Here is an 18438-nt window from a genome sequence, read left to right as displayed (position 1 = left end):
CTGTGTGAGGCCATGGCACTTTACCGAGGGCCATAAAGTTAGACTCTGTCTCTACAAAAAAAAAAGAAAAGAAAAAGCACTGTCCAAAGTTGCAAAGGATTCCAGGTAACAGGAAAGCACCAAGAAAGAAAATGGTCTTTGGAGCCTGGGACTTGGATGATGATGAGGGGACCCAGGGCTCCAATCCACTATCCCCACAGGAGCCCCAGGGGGAATTGACAGTGAATGGAGACTCAGTGAGTGGATTTTTTAATTGACACTGGAGCTACCTTTTCTGTCCTAAACTCTAAACTAATTCCCTTAGAGAAGACACAGTGGCATTGTTTGTTGTGACTGGACAGACCCAGCAATGACCCAGGCTTCAACCTCTTGAGTGCCAGCTGGAAAACCAAAGCTGAGACACAGCTTCTTATCCATGCCGGACTGTCCAATACCTCTCCTAGGTGAAGATTTGTTATGCAAGCTGAATGACCAAGTAACCTCCTCTCCAGAGAAGCAACTGCTCCACCTACAGGTCCAGCCTGAAAATCCTCTCTAGTTTCAATGTCTATTCACAGATAGGGAAGATTCAATGTCTATTCACAGATAGGGAAAAGGGAGCGAATTCTGTCCCCCACCCCCACCCCAGGTCTATCAAAATATGAGTAAGGCCTTATAGGCTGATGGGATCCCAGACCGGCAATAACAGACATGCCAATTACTATTTTATTAAAAGAAGGCGCCTCAGACCCTCATAAGAAACAATACCCCCTCAAAAAGAAAGCACTGGAAGAAATCCAAACAATATAGAACGTATTTCTAGAGTACAAACTAATTCATCCCTTTTGTTCCCCCTACAAGAAGCCCCATACTACTGAGTATAGATTTGTGCAGGGTCTACATGCTATTAATGATATTGTTCAAGACCCTCCAGTGGAATGCCAAACCCATATACACTTCTGATAACAAAACCAGGTGACTATGAATGGTATTTCTGTACTGGATTTAAACAATGCTTTTTTTATCCTTTGGAAAAAGAAACCCAACTCCTTTTCACATTTGAATGGCAAGATCCTGAGACAAGTGTGACATCACGGTGCTGCTGGATGGTGTTCAAAAACCCCTGCCAGGTTCAGTGAGAACTTGGCAAGAGACTTGTGGAATCTACCATTGGATCAAGGGATGCAGTTACAATATGTGGATGATTTACTTATAGCCAGGCCTGACTGTGATCTTGCAGATACAGTGGCTGTGCTAAATCATCTAGCCGCATGCTATAATAAAGTGTCACCTAAAACGGCACAGATTTGCAAATGACAGGTTATTTATTTGGGATTCCAAATTAGCAAGGAAACCACAGCCTAATGTTAGACTGAAAGCAAATCATTGTGAATCTTAAGGTGCTCAGAAATAAAAGGCAACTGCGTGGGTTCCCAGGAAAACCAAGGTTCTATCACATTTAGATCCCAAACTTTGGACTAACAGCAAAGCCCTTAATGAGGCCCTTACAGAGAAAGATGTAGAGCCCTCTGATCTGGACCTCAAAATACCTTTAAGAGACTAAAGCACATTTTTTTTTTCCATTGGCAATGCGGCTGAGGCTTTATTTTGGAAAAAGCAATCAAATTGGTTTTTAATTGGGGGCATGGGTAAGAGGGGGTACCCTCGGTGGTAAACTCCCCCTAAGGGTAGGTTGAAGGATGGGGCTGGGCCTCAGGTGGGTCTCTTGTTCCATGTACTCCCTGGCACAGCTGCCTCCCCCCACAGGCTCTGTGGCAGCTGTGTGAGAGGGTGAACTGGAGGGGCCACGGTGACCACTCACTTGGGCAGGACATCAGAGGACTCAGACACCAGCTTCGCTTCACAGGTCTCAATCTTCTTCGCAACCACAGCCCTGGCACTGGTGTGGCTGAAGGAGCTGGAGCCCCCACCAGAGTCAACGCTGGGCTGGAAGGAGCTCAGGCCATAGCTGAGGCCAGGGCTTGTGAGGCCCCCGTAGGCTGAGCTCAGGCCACCTGAGTAGCCACTGGTGGTCTTCATGTGGATACTCATGTTCTGCATCCCCGACTCCAGCCGGCTCTCCTCGCCCTCCAGCAGCTTGCGGGAGGTGGCGATCTCCACGTCCAGGGCCAGCTTGGTGTTGGCATCCTTAACAGCCAGCTCCCCACGCTGCTCGGCATCTGGATGGAGGCCTCCAGGGAAGCCCTGGGGCCTTTGAGAGCTTCTGATCTCAGCCTGGAGTCGGCCAATGTTCCAGTTCATGTCAGAGACCTCTGTCTTCGTGCACCCAGGTCACGCCGGTGCTTCCCAGACTGCACCTGCAGCTCCTCGTACTTGGTCTGGGCCAGTGCTCTGGGTCCAGCTGTGGTTGGCGATCTCCTCGTACTGAGCACAGACCTCGCGATGATGCTGTCCACGTCCAAGGAGTGACTGTTGTCAATGGACAGGACCACAGACATGTGGGAGATCTGGGACTGCAGCTCACGGGGCTGCTCTTCATACAGCTGCCTGAGGAAGTTGATGTCGTCAGTCAGCCCTTCCAGGCAGGACTCCAGCTCCACCTTGTTCGTGTACACTTCATCCACATCCTTTTTTTTTTTTTTTTTTGTAGCGACAGAGTCTCACTGTACCGCCCTCGGGTAGAGTGCCGTGGCGTCACACGGCTCACAGCAACCTCTAACTCTTGGGCTTACGCTATTCCCTTGCCTCAGCCTCCCGAGCAGCTGGGACTACAGGCGCCCGCCACAACGCCCGGCTATTTTTTTTTTGTTGCAGTTTGGCCAGGGCTGGGTCCGAACCCGCCACCCTCGGCATATGGGGCCGGCGTCCTACTCACTGAGCCACAGGCGCCGCCCCACATCCTTCTTGATGAGGACAAATTCCTTGTCCATCTCTGTACCCTTGTTGGTGTCCTCCTCTACTCTTGAAGTCCTCCACCAGCTCCTGCACGTTGTCAACCTCTGCCTCCAGCTTCAGCTTCTGGCCCTTTGTGTCCAGCTGTCACTGAAGGCTGTTGATGTCACTTTCAAACATGCTGTCCATGTTGCTGTGAGCCTTCTGCTGCTGCTGCGGGAGGTTCCGCTTGGTCTCCAGCATCTTACGTGCACCTTGTCGAGGAAGGAGGCAAACTTGTTCTTGGGGGTCTTGACCTCCTCCTCCTGGGTGCCCACGCCCTGAATGTTGGGATCCACCTCCAGGTTGAGTGGGCTCAGCAGGCTCTGGTTCACTGTGACGGCCGTGATGCCCCCCATACCTCTGGCTCTGGTGTAGCCTCCACCCAGACCCATGCAGGTGCCCAGGCCACTCCGGAAGCTGCCACCGCCCACCCGAGAGAAACTTGAGGAGCTGATGCGGGCACCAGGCCCAGTGCTGTATGAGCAGCTGCTGAAGGCCCGTGGTGCAGAGGTGGACACCTTGTAGGACCTCTGGGTAACCCTGATGGACATGATGAAGACTGGAGTGGAGGCACGAACACTAAACCAGACAGAGATTCGAGAAGGAGCGAAAAGCTGCTTCTAGGTGGCCTAAACCAGAGTCTTATGACTGCCTCTGCTTTGGGATTGCCAGACCTGCAGAAAGAATTTAAATTATAAACAGACAATCAAATAGTAACCACTGTACAGGAGTTTGCCTCTTTGGGGCTCTCACCTCAGCTGGAGACATCCTTCCACCCCTTTAAACCTTGGCACCAGGTGTTGCTTAAAGCCTGGAAAGAATAAGACCCAAACGACAACTGACAGAGAAATAGAAGGGACCCTACGAAGTGCTTCTAACAATTCATACCTCATTGAAACTCTCAGGGGTAAAAGCTTTATCACACCAGATAAAGAGGTGCCCCAGGGAAGAAGAGAACCCAGACCCCCAGTGGATGGGCCCGCCTTTAGTGGATCTTAAATATCTGTGTAAGAAAAAGGAAAAATGAAAATATTGGTAATTTCACTAACCTTTCTTTGGTTATTTGTTCTGTCTGTAGGATGGAGAGACAACTCCTTAGTAAGAACATCCCAGGCTATCGCTTCTTCAGGCAATCTCTCTCGATGCTGACTTTGCTATCTTAAACCTTGTTCAGTGCAAGAGGATCTCTTGAGCTGAAGCATTTGAGGTTGCCATGAACTGTGACACCAGGGCACTCTACCCAGGGCTACACAGTGAGACTGTCTAAAAAAAAAAGAATCTGAGTGATGGGTAGATGGGTGTTTATTATACAAGTCTTCAAACTATTCTTTATGTTTTAAATGTTTTCTTAATAGGGTTGGGAGAAATTGAACCATACATCTATCCTATGAACCAGCAATTTCCTCCCTTGGTATTTATCCAAGAGAAATAAAAATACAGGATGGCCAGTTCAGGTGCAATTTAAAATAGAAAACTATGTCTACATAACACTTTATAAAAGAACCCTCTTCTGGGCTATGTTCTTCGCAGGAAACTGAGAACAGCTCAGATGTCCATCAACAGGGGAATAGGTAAACAGACTCCAACTGTGATTTATTTATGCAATGGACTCCTACTCAACAATTTAAAGTAATGAACTACTAATACAGGCAACAATGTGAGAGAATCTCAAGATTTGCCAAGGGAAAGAAATAGATTCAAAAGAATGCATTAGGTATGATTCCATGTATAGGAAGGTCTAGAAAAGGCAAAACTACTCATCTGTAGTTATGGGAAGCACAACAGTGATTGCTTTTTAAGTGGCTATTGATTGGAAAACAGCATGAAAGGCCTTCCTGCAGTGATGAAAATGTTTTCTGTCTTGATATAATAGGAATTTGGGTTACCTAGGGGTATGTATGCCCTTGGCAAAATTGACTAAACTGTTACTACCTGTGCATTTCATGCAAATAAGTTATTTTTTATTTTTTAAATAAAAAGAAACTGATATACCAGCCTGAGCAACAGCAAGACCCCATTTCTACTAAAAACAGAAAAAATAGCTGGATATTGTGGCGGGCACCTATAATCCCAGCTACTTGGGAGGCTGAGGCAAACCTGAGAGGTTTGAGGCTGCTGTGAGCTATGAAGCCACAGCGCTCTTCCGGGGTGACACAGTAAGACTCTTTCTCAAAAAAGAAAAAAAAAAAGGGCGGTGTCTGTGGCTCAAGGAGTAGGGCGCCCGTCCCATATGCCGGAAGTGGCGGATTCAAACCCAGCCCTGGCCAAAAATCACACACAAAAAAAAAAAGAAAAGAAAGAAAGAAAAGAAAAAAGAAAAACCTGATATAAACAGGAAATTATTCTGCACAGTCTAAACCAGGTAATTTGTCACGTAGTGTTTTGTAAGGCTATGTGGATTGGTATGGAAACATGGAGATTCTAGATAACTTGCTGGATGAAGTTACTAGTAGTTGTAAATATTTTCTCTGTTGACCTAAACAAAATTGATATACTACAGATTTCTTGGTATAACAGAAGAAGAAATCCAAAGACTGAGAGAATAAATGTCAGAGGGCATCTGTCAAGTTTAGAAAATCAAACATTCTCTAGTGTCTCTTAAGAAAGCACACCTTTCACGATGACATTGAGAAATGTTCTGATGCCAAAAGCACAATCATCTTTGGAAAGCCCTGTAATGGCTGAGATATAGGTTAAAAATTCAGATGGCTCATTTCAGCTACTAAAATGGGTTCCCTAATTTCAATTGGAATGGTGGATTCCACAACACAAGATGCAAAATTAAAGATTTAAACAGACACTTCATCAAAGAAGATGCACAAATGGCAAAAAGCACCTGAAAAAATACCCCTAGTTATCATAATTAGAGAAACTGGGCCGGGCACAGTGGGTCACCCTTGTAATGCTACCACTCTGGGAGGCTGAGGAGGTTGAGCTCAGGACTCTGAGACCAGCCTGAGCAAGAGAGAGAGACCCCTTCCCTTGTAAAAATAGAAAAACTAGCTGAGAATCTGTCTAAATAAATAAGAGCCATTTGCTGTATTTCAATTATACTTCAATAAAATTTTGTTTTTTCTTGCTCACTCTGTCATCCTGGGTACAGTGCCATTGAAAGACTTGGGGCAGAACCCCCCACTCAGCCCGGAGCTCTGACCACCCCAATCAACCGCAAGAGTCGTCTCTTGATGCAAAAACGCAAGAGGATTTTTATTCCTGTATACGGGGACTTGATTCACAACTCTTTTAGGAGCCGAGAAATCAAGTCCCCCACAGCAGTTTTTTACAAGCTTATAAAGGCAAAAACTACAAAGTAGGCGGGAATAGCAGACATGCCAGGGACTCTAATAAGAGAGAATACACACACCTGGGATTCTAACTAGATAAGGAGAACTCTAGTTCACTATTCAACTCTCTTAAGACAAGACTAAGTCAAATATTTACTTAATAGTAAACATTTGCTGAAGCTCCTGGGGCTATCTCCTGGAACAGTTACAAAAGGTCACATTCCTATAGTAGGGAGCGAGAAGTGGTCACATTCTCATGGTAATATTTTCTTTCATTCCCCCATTTGTTTTTTTTGGGAAGTTCTAATCATGGAACTTCTGGCTCTATGTATTCATTCTCATGGCTATCGTCTCGGCGGAGAGACTGGTAATGCTGTCTGAGCATTAATACTTGTACAGCACTCACTCTCTCCCGGACGAAGGTGACTATACGGTTGAGAATGTAGGGCCCAAAGGTAAGAATTAGAAGCAGTATAATAAGAGGGCCTATTAAACTGGAAACGAGAGTGGTGAACCAAGGTGATCAGCTGTACCAACTTTCAAACCATCCTTGATGGGCCTCCCGATCTCGTTGTCTTTTTTCTAGTCTCTCCCTGAGTTTAGACATGGAGTCTTTAACCATACCAGAGTGATCTACATAGAAACAGCATTCTTCTCTTAGTGCAGCGCATAACCCTCCATCTTTTAGGAACAGGAGATCGAGTCCCCGTCTATTCTGCAATACTACTTCTGATAAGGATGTTAGTGACTCTTCTAATTTTGTGATCGATTGTTCTATGGCTTTTAGGTCCTCATCTACAGCTGCTCTCAGTTCTTCGAGATACTGTGGGGTCTGGACAAGCGCAGCCGTTCCTGTTCCTACTCCGGCCGCCACCCCTATACCCATCAGGACAGCTAGAGTAATAGAGACTGGTTCCCTCTTCTGTCTACGGGGTCTGAGATCGAATTCTGCCTCGAAGGAACTCGCCTCATGATAGATAACTCTAGGTATTAATTGTACGAAGATACAGTAGTCTGCAGTGGAGTTGAACACTGATGAGGAAATGCACGGGGTTAGCCCAGTGCTGCAAGCCCACCATCCTCCTTTAGGGGGCACTAGATAATAATTGATAGTGGTTGATGGGCTTTTAATGGTCTGATTACACAGATGCTGGCGATTTTCGGGGATCGTGCCTAGGCAAATGCCTCGCCCAGAGACTGCTGTAAGGGTGATCTTGGATCCCCAGTCACAGGAATTATGGGAGGTGGTATTTTGGAAGATACTTGAGAAGGCGATTCCTTCATAATAGGGCGGGCCTGAGGCTAGACACAACCAGCAAGATTCGGTAAGATTAGGGTTGGAAGTATTGAGGACATTGAAAGCCCCCTGTATTAAGTTAAGAAGTCTCTGCCCGGTGCTTGGAGTCTCCGGGGATGTTACCTGGGGAGACAGTTTCGCAGGCGATGGGGCTGTGCTGGCCTCAGTAAATTGGGTGCTCCCCGGAGTCTGGGGCATACGGGGAGAAATAGGCGGCCTAGCTGGCGGCTGCTGTCCTGAGAGTACGATGTTGGGTCCTATCTGGACAGCGACGGGGGTCTCTATTTTTAATTTGATGAAGAAGGTAAATCCTTTATCCCACCCTGACATGTAGAAACGGAATCCCCATGTTCTTCCTTTTATCCAGTCTCGGGCTTGTTTCCCCCTCTCCGTGAAGGAAATATTTAGGGGGTTTGACCCTGCTCCGGTACTGCTCCTCTTTACGGTTATTAAGTCCCAAGAGGAGAAGGGGTGCCAGAAGGCCTGCCCAGTCGTCTCACATCCCCATTGTTTACAATAGAAATTTTCTACCCCCCCACATCTTTTGGCTTGGCTTCTCGTTCTCCCATCCCGGGGACAGATATAGAACTCCGTTTGTTGCATCCGGCGCTGGGCGGGCAAGTTGCCACAGCCAGGGGCGTCTGCAACGTACTGGCCTTGGGATGTGGAGCCTTGGGTAAGTGAGCGCTTCGTTAAATGGTGATCAAGGCTTGATGGAACCTCTTTAAAGGTCTCATCGGAGATATCCCAATTATTTAGCCCTGCTATTAAGGCGCAAATATCTGGGGTGAGGGACGGCCACCAGGTCCAAGGAGGGTCTTCTTTTGTAGTACTCCATACTACATCACCAGTCTGAGAGAGAACCTGCCAGGTTAACCTCTGGGGGGCATGGGGGTTGGGACCGGAACTACTTATCACCGGGAGTTGTATCAGCAGGAGCAGGGCTACTGCGGTGAATGCGGAGTTTGAGGGGGTTGTCTGTCTTTTCCACTTTCCACCCGGAGTCTGGCAGCGGTGCTGGTTTGACATGAGATGTGTGGATCCAGGCTGCGATGCCATCGACTTTTATTGCCGTAGGGGTTGTGAGCAGCACCAGGTATGGTCCTTTCCACCGTGGTTCAAGGTTGGCTGTCTGGTGGCGCCGGATGTACACCGAATCTCCAACCTGGAACTGGTGAGGTATTTGCAGATCCCCGGGCTTGTAGGCCTCGATCAGCTGGCTCCACACCTCCTTTTGCACGGTTTCAAGGGCTTTTAATCTGGTGTATAGAGATTGAGAGGAGTAAGATTCTGGGGAAGGGAGGTGCTGCATGGCAACAAGCGGGAGGTGAGCTCCATATAGGATTTCAAAGGGGGTCAGCTTGAGAGTGCTAGGGGTGTTGCGCACACGGAACAGGGCAAAGGGAAGGAGGACTGTCCAGTCAGTAATGCCAGCCTCTAAGGATAATTTAGTCATGGCCTCTTTTAGGGTTCTATTCATCCTCTCTACCTGCCCTGAGCTTTGGGGCCGATAAGCACAATGTAATTTCCACTCGAGCCCCAGGATTTTGGCTAAACCTTGATTAACCTGGGCAACAAAAGCGGGACCGTTGTCGGATCCGATTACCTTGGGTAGCCCAAATCTTGGAAAAATTTCTTCTAATATTATTTTGGCTACGACTTGAGCAGTCTCCCTTTTTGTAGGAAAAGCTTCGACCCATCCTGAGAAAGTATCTATGAACACCAGCAAGTACTTGTATCCGTATTTGGCCGGCTTAATTTCTGTAAAATCTGTTTCCCAGTAGCTCCCAGGACGATCTCCTCGGAGTCGTCTTCCCTGAGGTAATGTGCTAGGCTGGGTGTTTACTAATTGGCAAGGTCTGCACTCTTTTGCAGCTGCGTCAACGAGTTTACTTAATTCCATAATATAGTATGGGGAGGACTGAACAATAGTTCTTAGATGCTTGGGGCCCAAATGAGTTAATTTATGAAGTTGTCTGAGAAAGGTGATCGCCTGCTCTTCAGGGAGGATGATTTTTCTTTCCGGAGTTTCTCGGATCCCCTCTGGGGATTCTAAGTGGAGGCCTAATCTGTTCATTCTCTCGAGATCCCGCTCCGAATATTTAAAGTGTTTGACAAGGGGGGGTGCTATTTCTTTAAGGCTAGGCCTTAAAGTGTTTTCATATAGCGGCAGGATGTTGAGCCCTTGAGCCGCTCACTTGGTTTCCCTCGGCAACTCTGGACCCCCCTTTCTGATGCCCAGGGCAGTGGATAATGGCCACTTTCTTAGGGAGGTGAACAGCCTCCAGTAGACTTAGGATTTCTTCCTTGTGTTTAATTTCTTTTCCTGCTGAAGTCAGCAGTCCTCGCTGCCTGTAAATGGCCCCATGAACATGGGCCGTAGCAAAAGCATACCTGCTATCGGTGTATATGTTAACTTTTTTCCCTTCTGCCAAACGTAAGGCCTGGGTCAAGGCGACCAGCTCGGCCTTCTGGGCCGACGTCCCTTCAGGCAGACTACTTGCCCAGATGGTCTGCTTATCGTCCACTACCGCCGCCCCGGCCACCCTTTTACCTTCTATTATGGAGCTGCTCCCATCAGTGAACCAGGTCAGCTGGGCATCCGGCAGGGGCTGATCACAGAGGTCCTTCCGAGTTCCAGTTTCCTCAGCCAGTACTTCTTGGCATGTGTGTAATACATCTTTCTGGACAGAGGTATCAGGTAATAGGGTAGCTGGGTTGAGGATGACAGGCGGGCCAAACTGAACTCTGTCTCCGTTTAATAGGAGACTCTGGTAATGTGTCATGCGGGCATTAGACAGCCACCGGTCAGGGGGCTGTCTGATGATGCTTTCTAAAGCATGGGGGGCAATGACTGTCAACTTCTGCCCCATAGTCAATTTGTCTGCATCTTTTACCAGTACCGCTACTGCCGCCACAGACCTCAGACAGGCTGGCCAACCACCAGCGACGGGGTCCAATTTCTTGGAGAGGTATGCTACCGGTCTTTTCCATGGCCCTAAAGGCTGCGTCAGCACCCCTCGGGCCACTCCTCTCTTCTCATCTACGTATAGGACAAAGGGCTTTGTTACATCTGGTAGAGCCAGGGCCGGGGCTGATAATAAGGCCTTTTTAATGTTGTCAAAGGCCCGCTGTTGGCTGGCACCCCACTCGAAGGGAGTGACTTCCTTGGTCAAAGGGTAGAGGGGAGCTGCCAGAGTAGCAAACCCCGGTATCCATAAGCGGCAGAACCCCGCAGTTCCTAAGAATTCTCGCACCTGGCGGGGCGAGCAGGGAACTGGAATCTGAGTCACAGTATGCTTCCTGGCTTCCGTTAACCATCTCTGCCCTCCTCTTAGGGTGTAACCCAGGTACGTTACCTCTTTCTGGCAGATCTGGGCTTTTTTGGCGGAGGCTCGATATCCTAAGCGGGCTAGTTCTTCTAGCAACAGTTCTGTGCCCCAATAGCACTCTTCTTTTGTTGTTCCAGCTAGTAGTAAGTCATCTACATATTGTAGGAGCGTTACCTGAGGGTGGCTGGCGCGAAAGTGAGCTAGGTCTTGGTGGAGGGCTTCATCAAAGATGGTTGGGGAGTTCTTGAACCCCTGTGGAAGTCGGGTCCATGTCAATTGCCCCGTTGTTCCAGAGTCCGAGTCTCTCCATTCAAATGCGAAGATGTTCTGGCTAGAGGAGTGTAGTCGGAGGCAGAAGAAGGCGTCCTTTAAATCCAGGACGGTGTACCAGATATGGTTTGGAGGGAGAGAGCTTAACAGATTATAAGGGTTAGGCACGGTGGGGTGGATGTCTTGCGCCCGCTTGTTTACTTCTCTTAAGTCCTGCACAGGGCGATAGTCTCCTGTGCCGGGTTTCTTGACGGGTAATAAGGGCGTGTTCCATGGTGACTGGCATTTTACTAGTATGCCCAGCTGTAGGAGACGCTGAATGTGAGGCTTAATTCCTTCCCGAGCTTCCTTAGTCATAGGATATTGGCGCACTGCCACAGGAGTGGAAGTAGCTTTGAGTTCTATGACTATAGGCGGCCTTTCTGCGGCCAGTCCCATTCCAGCAGTTTCGGCCCATGCCCCGGGATATTTTTCTAGCCAGTCATTTACGAGACTAGTCCCTTTCTCCCGCTGCTTTTCAAAGAGTCTATGTTCATCCTCTAAACGCATGGTCAGGGCTGTTACCCTCTTATTTTGGGTTACCTCTGGGCCATCAGGAGTAAAAGTGATTTGGGCTTCCATTTTGGTGAGTAAATCTCTCCCGAGGAGGGGCGCAGGGCACTCAGGGATAATTAAAAATGAGTGGGTTACCCGTCCCACTCCCAGATCTACTGATCTTCGGGTAGTCCATGAGTACTGCTGATGCCCTGTGGCCCCTACAACCCAGGATTTTTTCTTGGAGACGGGTCCTGATGGTTCGAGTAGGACTGAGTGTTGAGCTCCGGTGTCTATTAGGAACTCAACTGGCTTCCCCTCCACCTTAAGTATTACCCTAGGCTCGGGGAGGGGTTCCGAGCCCCGTCCCCGCTAATCTTCTTCTTCCTCTAAGGCCAGTACTTTCTTGGAGAGTTCTTTCTTCTTTTTTTTAGGACATTCCCTGGCCCAGTGCCCCTTTTCCTTACAGTAGGCACATTGATCCTTATCTAATGGGATGCGGTTATTCAGACTACCTGACTTCTTAGTTCTACCTTGGGTCTGTTCCTGGCTCTTCTCCCCTACTACTGCGGCCAAAATCCGTGTTAAGTTTTTCTCCTGTCTTCGGTCTCTCTTATTTTCCCTTTCTTCTCTGTCTTTCTCCTTTCTCTGCTCTTTTTCTTCCTCAGTTTCTCTTTTATGGTATACTTTCTCAGCTTCCTTAACTAAATCCTGCAAGGTATAGTCCTGCAATCCTTCAATTCTCTGCAGCTTTCTTTTAATGTCAACAGCTGACTGCCCTATGAAAGTCATAGCCACGGAAGCCCTCTGTCCTTCAGAGGCAGGGTCAAATGGGGTGTAGCGCCTAAAAGCTTCCATTAGACGCTCAAGAAACACGGAGGGGGGTTCCGTGGCCCCCTGTATTACTTCTCTTACCTTAGCCAAATTAGTGGGGCATCTTGCCGCCCCACGGAGGCCAGCCACTAGAGCCTGGCGATAGACTGACAGTCGCTCCCTACCTTCTGCCGTGTTGAAATCCCAGTCTGGTCTGGAGAGGGGAAAGGCAGCCTCGATGATGTAGGGGAGCTGGGTAGGACGCCCGTCCGCCCCGAGTACATTATTCCTAGCTTCTAATAAAATCCTCTCCCTCTCTTCAGTAGTGAAGAGAGTCTGTATGAGCTGCTGGCAGTCATCCCATGTGGGCTGATGAGAGAACATCAGGGACTCTACCAGCCCAGTCAGGCGTTGGGGGTCTTCTGAAAAAGGGGGGTGATTAGTTTTCCAGTTATACAGGTCTGCGGAAGAAAATGGCCAGTACTGGAGGGGCTGGAGAGGAGGTGGTCCCTCATCTGTTGCCACCGGCGGGGGGCCGTATGCCCTCAGGGGTAGGGCAACAGTAGTGTCGGGAGACACTCCTCCCCGGCGGTGACTCCTGGTACCTTGTGCGGGCCCCAGTGAAGGTTCCCCCGGGGGTGCCGAGGGGGCAATCGCCAGATCCGGCGATGCTGGTCCTCCCTGCCCCCCGACAGGAGCCAAGGCGGGAGGGTATGGGGGAGGAGGGGGTGGAGGGTCGAGGAGAAGATGATCAGTCTGGATTTCCGGGTAGATCTTCTTAGGGGGGTCCGAACTGTCGCCCCCTTTTCTGGGACCGGAAGATTGGACAGCGAGCACCTGAGGATTAGACGGGGGCCTGGATGTGGCAGTCCACGGCCGAACCCAGGGGGGCGGATTCTGCACCAGGTCCTGCCAGACTATGATGTAAGGTTGTTGATCCGGATGGGCTCCCGGTCCTCTCTGAAAAACAATCTCTTTAATAGCAAAAATAAGAGATAAGTCAAAGGTTCCTCCTGAGGGCCAGCCAACGTTAAAAGTAGGCCACTCCGAGGAGCAGAAAGTCTGCCATGGGCCTTTTTTAACCTCTACTGACAGATCACGACCTCTTCTCTTCACTTCAGTCCAGTGATCTAGAGTTAAACTCAGAGGGGTCGTCACAGTCTGTCCCATCGTCAGTGGATATGTCAGAAACACAAATAACAGAAATAACAGAAATATTACAGGTACAAGGACCCACCTACTACACTTGGTCCTTCACAAGCCTATAACAGAATCAGACGGGCGCGTTTCCCATAATTTTTGATCGAACAACCAGACTCGACCAGCGCCCTTACAGCAGGAGACAACCAGGCATCCCTGGTTCTCCTCAGTTCCTGGGGCGTCCCCCAGGGTTTCAGCCTGTGGTCCTCCGGGCACGTCTACCGACCACTGTCCGGCCACTCTCACGAGGTGCCGAACGGCTGCGAAATCGAAAGCGCGCACACAAAGTCAAACAAAAGGACTGAAGACACAGACTAGACAGTTTTCGGGGTACCCCTTTCTTACCTCCAAGGTCGACTCTGCAGGTGAGGGGTGGTCGTTATATCCCGGACGAGCCCCCAAATGAAAGACTTGGGGCAGAACCCCCCACTCAGCCCGGAGCTCTGACCACCCCAATCAACCGCAAGAGTCGTCTCTTGATGCAAAAACGCAAGAGGATTTTTATTCCTGTATATGGGGACTTGATTCACAACTCTTTTAGGAGCCGAGAAATCAAGTCCCCCACAGCAGTTTTTTACAAGCTTATAAAGGCAAAAACTACAAAGTAGGCGGGAATAGCAGACATGCCAGGGACTCTTAACAAAGTAAGAGAGAATACACACACCTGGGATTCTAACTAGACAAGGAGAACTCTAGTTCACTATTCAACTGTCTTAAGACAAGACTAAGTCAAATATTTACTTAATAGTAAACATTTGCTGAAGCTCCTGGGGCTATCTCCTGGAACAGTTACAAAAGGTCACATTCCTATGGTAGGGAGCGAGAAGTGGTCACATTCTCATGGTAATATTTTCTTTCACCATGGCATCATAGTTCACAGAAACCTCAAACTCCTGGGCTCAACCGATCCTCTTGCTTCAGCCTCCCAAATAGCTGGGTCTACAGGCACCCACCACAATACCCAGGTAGTTTTTCTATTTTTAGTAGAGATGGGGGGTCTTGGTTTTGCTCAGGCTGGTCTTGAACTGGTGAGCTCTAGCTATCCGCCTGCCTCAGCTTTCCAGAGTGCTAGGATTACAGGTGTGAGCTACCTATACCAGGCAGTTTTTTTTTTCCCTAAGTGACTTTGGGAATATAACAAGAAAATATAATCTCTAGGACTTTTTGGCATACTATTTTGAAAAAAGTAACCAAAAGTGATTTTTTTAGAGCTTTGGAGAAGTGTGATTATGAACTAAGTATTAGATGAAATTAAAGAATTATTATTTTTGCCAGCTGGGATAATGGCATAGTGCTAATGCTAAAATCATTATTATTTAGCACGGCATACTGAAATACTTATGGAGCAAATATGTGGGATGTGCATAAAATGCTTCAGAAAATAGGGGTACAAAAAACAAGATTGGGAAAATGCCGATAACTGGTGAAGCTAGGTGATAGAAATTCATTGTATTCTTCTTCCTACTTTTGAAGATATCGGAATGTTTTCTTCATACTATAAGTTAAAATAAATAAAATAAAAAGAATGACTCCTAAGTCTCTAACTCTAGCAATCAGGTGGATGGAAATACCATTTACCAAGATGAGAAAGACTGGGAGGTAAACAGCTTGAGAGGAGAAAATTGAGTTCTCCCTGGGCCATATTGAGGTTGATAAAAAACTGTAGACAAGTAACTTCCCTTCTTCAGCAATTACCATCTTCATCTGTATCCTGGAGATTCAAAACCTACCAGGTTGATGAGAATATTAAGTGACACTTAATATATACAGAGTTTATAGCAGAAATGAGGCTTAAGCCAGGTGCAGTAGCTCACGCCTGTAACTGTAGCACTCTGGGAGGCTGAAGCAGGTGGATTGCTAGAGCTCAGGTGTTCAAGACCAGTTTGAGCAAGAGCAAGAACCCATCTATACCAAAAAGAGAGAAACTAGCTGGGTGTCATGGTAGGTGCCTATAGTCCCAGCTACTCAGGAGGCTGAGGCAAGAGGATCACTTGAGCCCCAGAGTTTAAGGTTGCTGTGAGCTATGATGATGCCACTGCACTCTACCCTAGGTAACAGAATGAGACTCTGTCTCCAAAAAAAAAGTAAAGAAAGAAATGAGGCTTAATAAATATCCATCACCATTATCAACTGCCATTACAAGATTCCTGACTACAGAAGGCCTATGATTGTAAAAATGGGGTGGTTCCAACATTGGGGGTGTCTGTGTCTGCAACAATCCACAGTTCTAAGGTACTCTTATTTCAAGACGCAAGCGCTTCTTTGTCCTAAGTTTCTGTGCATAGCTAGCATGATCCTGCTACTCCAGAGGTTGCCCCGCACATGTATTTACTTTCAAAATAGGGTCTGAGAAAAGCTCAAGTTCAGGAACGTTAACAGAGCTGTATCCTTGATCCATCCCCTGCCAGGAACTTGTTCAGTGACCCTGTGCAAGGCCACTTCCTGTTTCTAGAGCTCAGGTACTCGAAGGAGCAAGACCAAATCATCGCTTAGCTCTAATGTGCCAAGTCTCCGCACTGAGACTCAATGGCTCTAAGCTAAGTCCATCAAACAGTGCAATAAAGTTTTTAAGAGTTTAAAATTCTCAGCCATCAAAAAGGAAAAAAAGCACGTAGGGCAGAATCCAAGAGAGGCCTCAAGAGCACCCCAATCTTGTCATATGGACAGTGCTTCATTCTCCCAGCAACATGTGACGAGTATAGAGTACTGACAACCAGGAACACTCACGCATGCCTTGTGGTCCAAGGTGTTTATCAGGAGTCAGTTACATAGGACTGAGCTTAACTACTCAGTCTCCAGCCTCCAGAGGTCAAACTGATATAGTGTGGCCCAAAGCCCGGATATATAAAAACAGACATTCACTATAAAGCATTGTTTGCATAAACTGTCCTGGTGTGGTGCAAGACCCAAGTCTACACAGACACTGTTATCAAGCAGGATGTTCCAAGGGCTTAGAGGTTATCTCCTAGGAGCTAGTCAGGGGCCAGTCCATTCCTTGGAATGTGCAGGATTCAAGTACCTCAAGCCTGTAGAATTAACACTTAACTAGACACAGCCCCACCTCTGCCAATGAACTTGCAGCTCTATAGCATCTTAATAAAAAAAAAAAAAAAAAAAGACATTTTTTTCTCAGTGAGGAACAAAGCACCAGTCACTGAAAGAAGGGGGTCCTTGCGACACTTTATACATGCAGAGTATTCATGGGAGAAATATTAATAATTTCTTGTTAACATTGCAGCTGGCTTCATCTTTGTTATTCTAGCCTGATTATTAAGTACAGGAAAAGCATTTTGAGATTCCAGGACACACTGTGGGGAGGTAAATATGTGGAGAAACTAATGGAAATCATGGCTTGTTAGTAAAGTTTTTTATATAGATGCCTCTGGTGCCATCTCTGGGCTGGCTAAGAGTCAGTTTGTCTCTGTGGTTAAGAATCACCTTTCTGGCCAGGCATGGTGGCTCATGCCTATAATCCTGGTACTCTGGGAGGCCAAGGCAGATAGATTGCTTGAGCTCAGGAGTTTGAGAGAGCAAGAGTGAGATCCTGTCTCTACTAAAAAAAAAAAAAAAAAAAAAAAAGTAGCCAGGCATTTCAGTGGGCCCCTGTAGTCCCAGCTACTAGGGAGGCTGGGAGGCGAAAGGATCCCTTGAGCCCAAGAGTTTGAGGTTGCTGTGAGCTGTGACAGCACTCTACCCAGGGCAACAGAATGAGAATTCTGTCTCAAAAAAAAGAATCAACTTTCTCTTCCTGGTAGAGAAGGAGAGGGCAGAGAATTCTTGAATGTGTCTTCTTTTTCTCAATTGCCTTTAGCTCAAAATAATTATTACAAAAAAATAAAATAAAAATAAATTTTAAAAGATAATAATAATCTGGGTGGTGCCTGTGGCTCAAAGGAGTAGGGTGCTGGCCCCATATGCTGGAAGTGGTGGGTTCAAACCCAGCCCTGGCCAAAAACTGCAAAAAAAAAAAAAAAAGAAAAGAAAAAAAAAGGGTAATAATAATCATTACACCAGAATGGCATGTTTGGGGGTCATACTCTCAACACCTTCACCCACCAGTTTAAGAGGACCAGGCACTAACTTGTATTCTAACTAAATTAGGCTCACTAACCCCTTACAATGAGGCAGATCCACACTAGAACAAAGGAAAAAAATAGAGGTATCTAGGATTTGGGGGAAGGGTAGTGATTAGTGAAGCAGCGCGTTGACAGGCGCAAAGCAAAGCAGAGCTGTGTGTAAAAGGACCAACTTCTAGACTAGGAAGTAGACTCAGACTTATTTTATTAGAACCCTCAAAGTTAAGTTAAATGCAGGATTGTGTATTTGGAAATCCCTTATCTGAAGCTCTGCGTCCCTGTTGGAAATCGAGGCTGCTTCTCTGTGTCAGAGTGGCTTAGACCCCCACCCTCACCCCCAGGCAACAGTGGGATGTTCCAAACAGCAAAGTTTATGATAGTTGGTGATTTTAGAAAACAAAATTTTCTCAGTGAGGAAAAAAGCAGCAATCACTCAAAGAAGGGGGTCATTGTGACACTTTATAAGTTCAGGGTGTTCTTGGGAGAAATATTAATAATTTCCTGTTAATGTTGCAGCTGCCTTCATCCCTATCATTCCAGCTTGATGAATAACAGGATAGGTTTTTTACTCTCTCATCATGACCTAATTTTTACTTTCTCTATTTAAAATGAAAATGAAATGCTACCTACTTTCTCAAGGGTGTTGTGAAGACTCTCAAGACATGTAGGTTGAGGCTTAACATGAGGCCGGCATGGTGGCTCACACCTGTAATCCTGGCACTCTGGGAGAACAAGGCAGGCTAATCACCTGAGCTCAG

General features: G+C 47.3%; 1 protein-coding gene and 1 pseudogene across 1 annotated transcript; both read right to left on the bottom strand.

The window, feature by feature from the left end:
• Positions 1–1797: 1797 nt before the first annotated feature.
• On the bottom strand, positions 1798–3425 carry LOC128595950 (keratin, type II cytoskeletal 8-like; annotated as a pseudogene).
• A 2047-nt stretch (positions 3426–5472) lies between these two features.
• LOC128596593 (uncharacterized) lies at positions 5473–13644 on the bottom strand. The gene is given in 3 exon segments (XM_053606165.1): positions 5473–5546; positions 8404–9650; positions 9652–13644. Coding segments are annotated over 3 exon segments (5244 nt in total). The 5' UTR covers positions 13575–13644.
• Between the last annotated feature and the right edge of the window lie 4794 nt (positions 13645–18438).

The sequence above is a fragment of the Nycticebus coucang genome, chromosome 10 (assembly GCF_027406575.1).
Source record: "Nycticebus coucang isolate mNycCou1 chromosome 10, mNycCou1.pri, whole genome shotgun sequence".
Lineage (NCBI taxonomy): Eukaryota > Metazoa > Chordata > Mammalia > Primates > Lorisidae > Nycticebus > Nycticebus coucang.
This window is presented reverse-complemented; position numbering and strand designations above follow the sequence as displayed.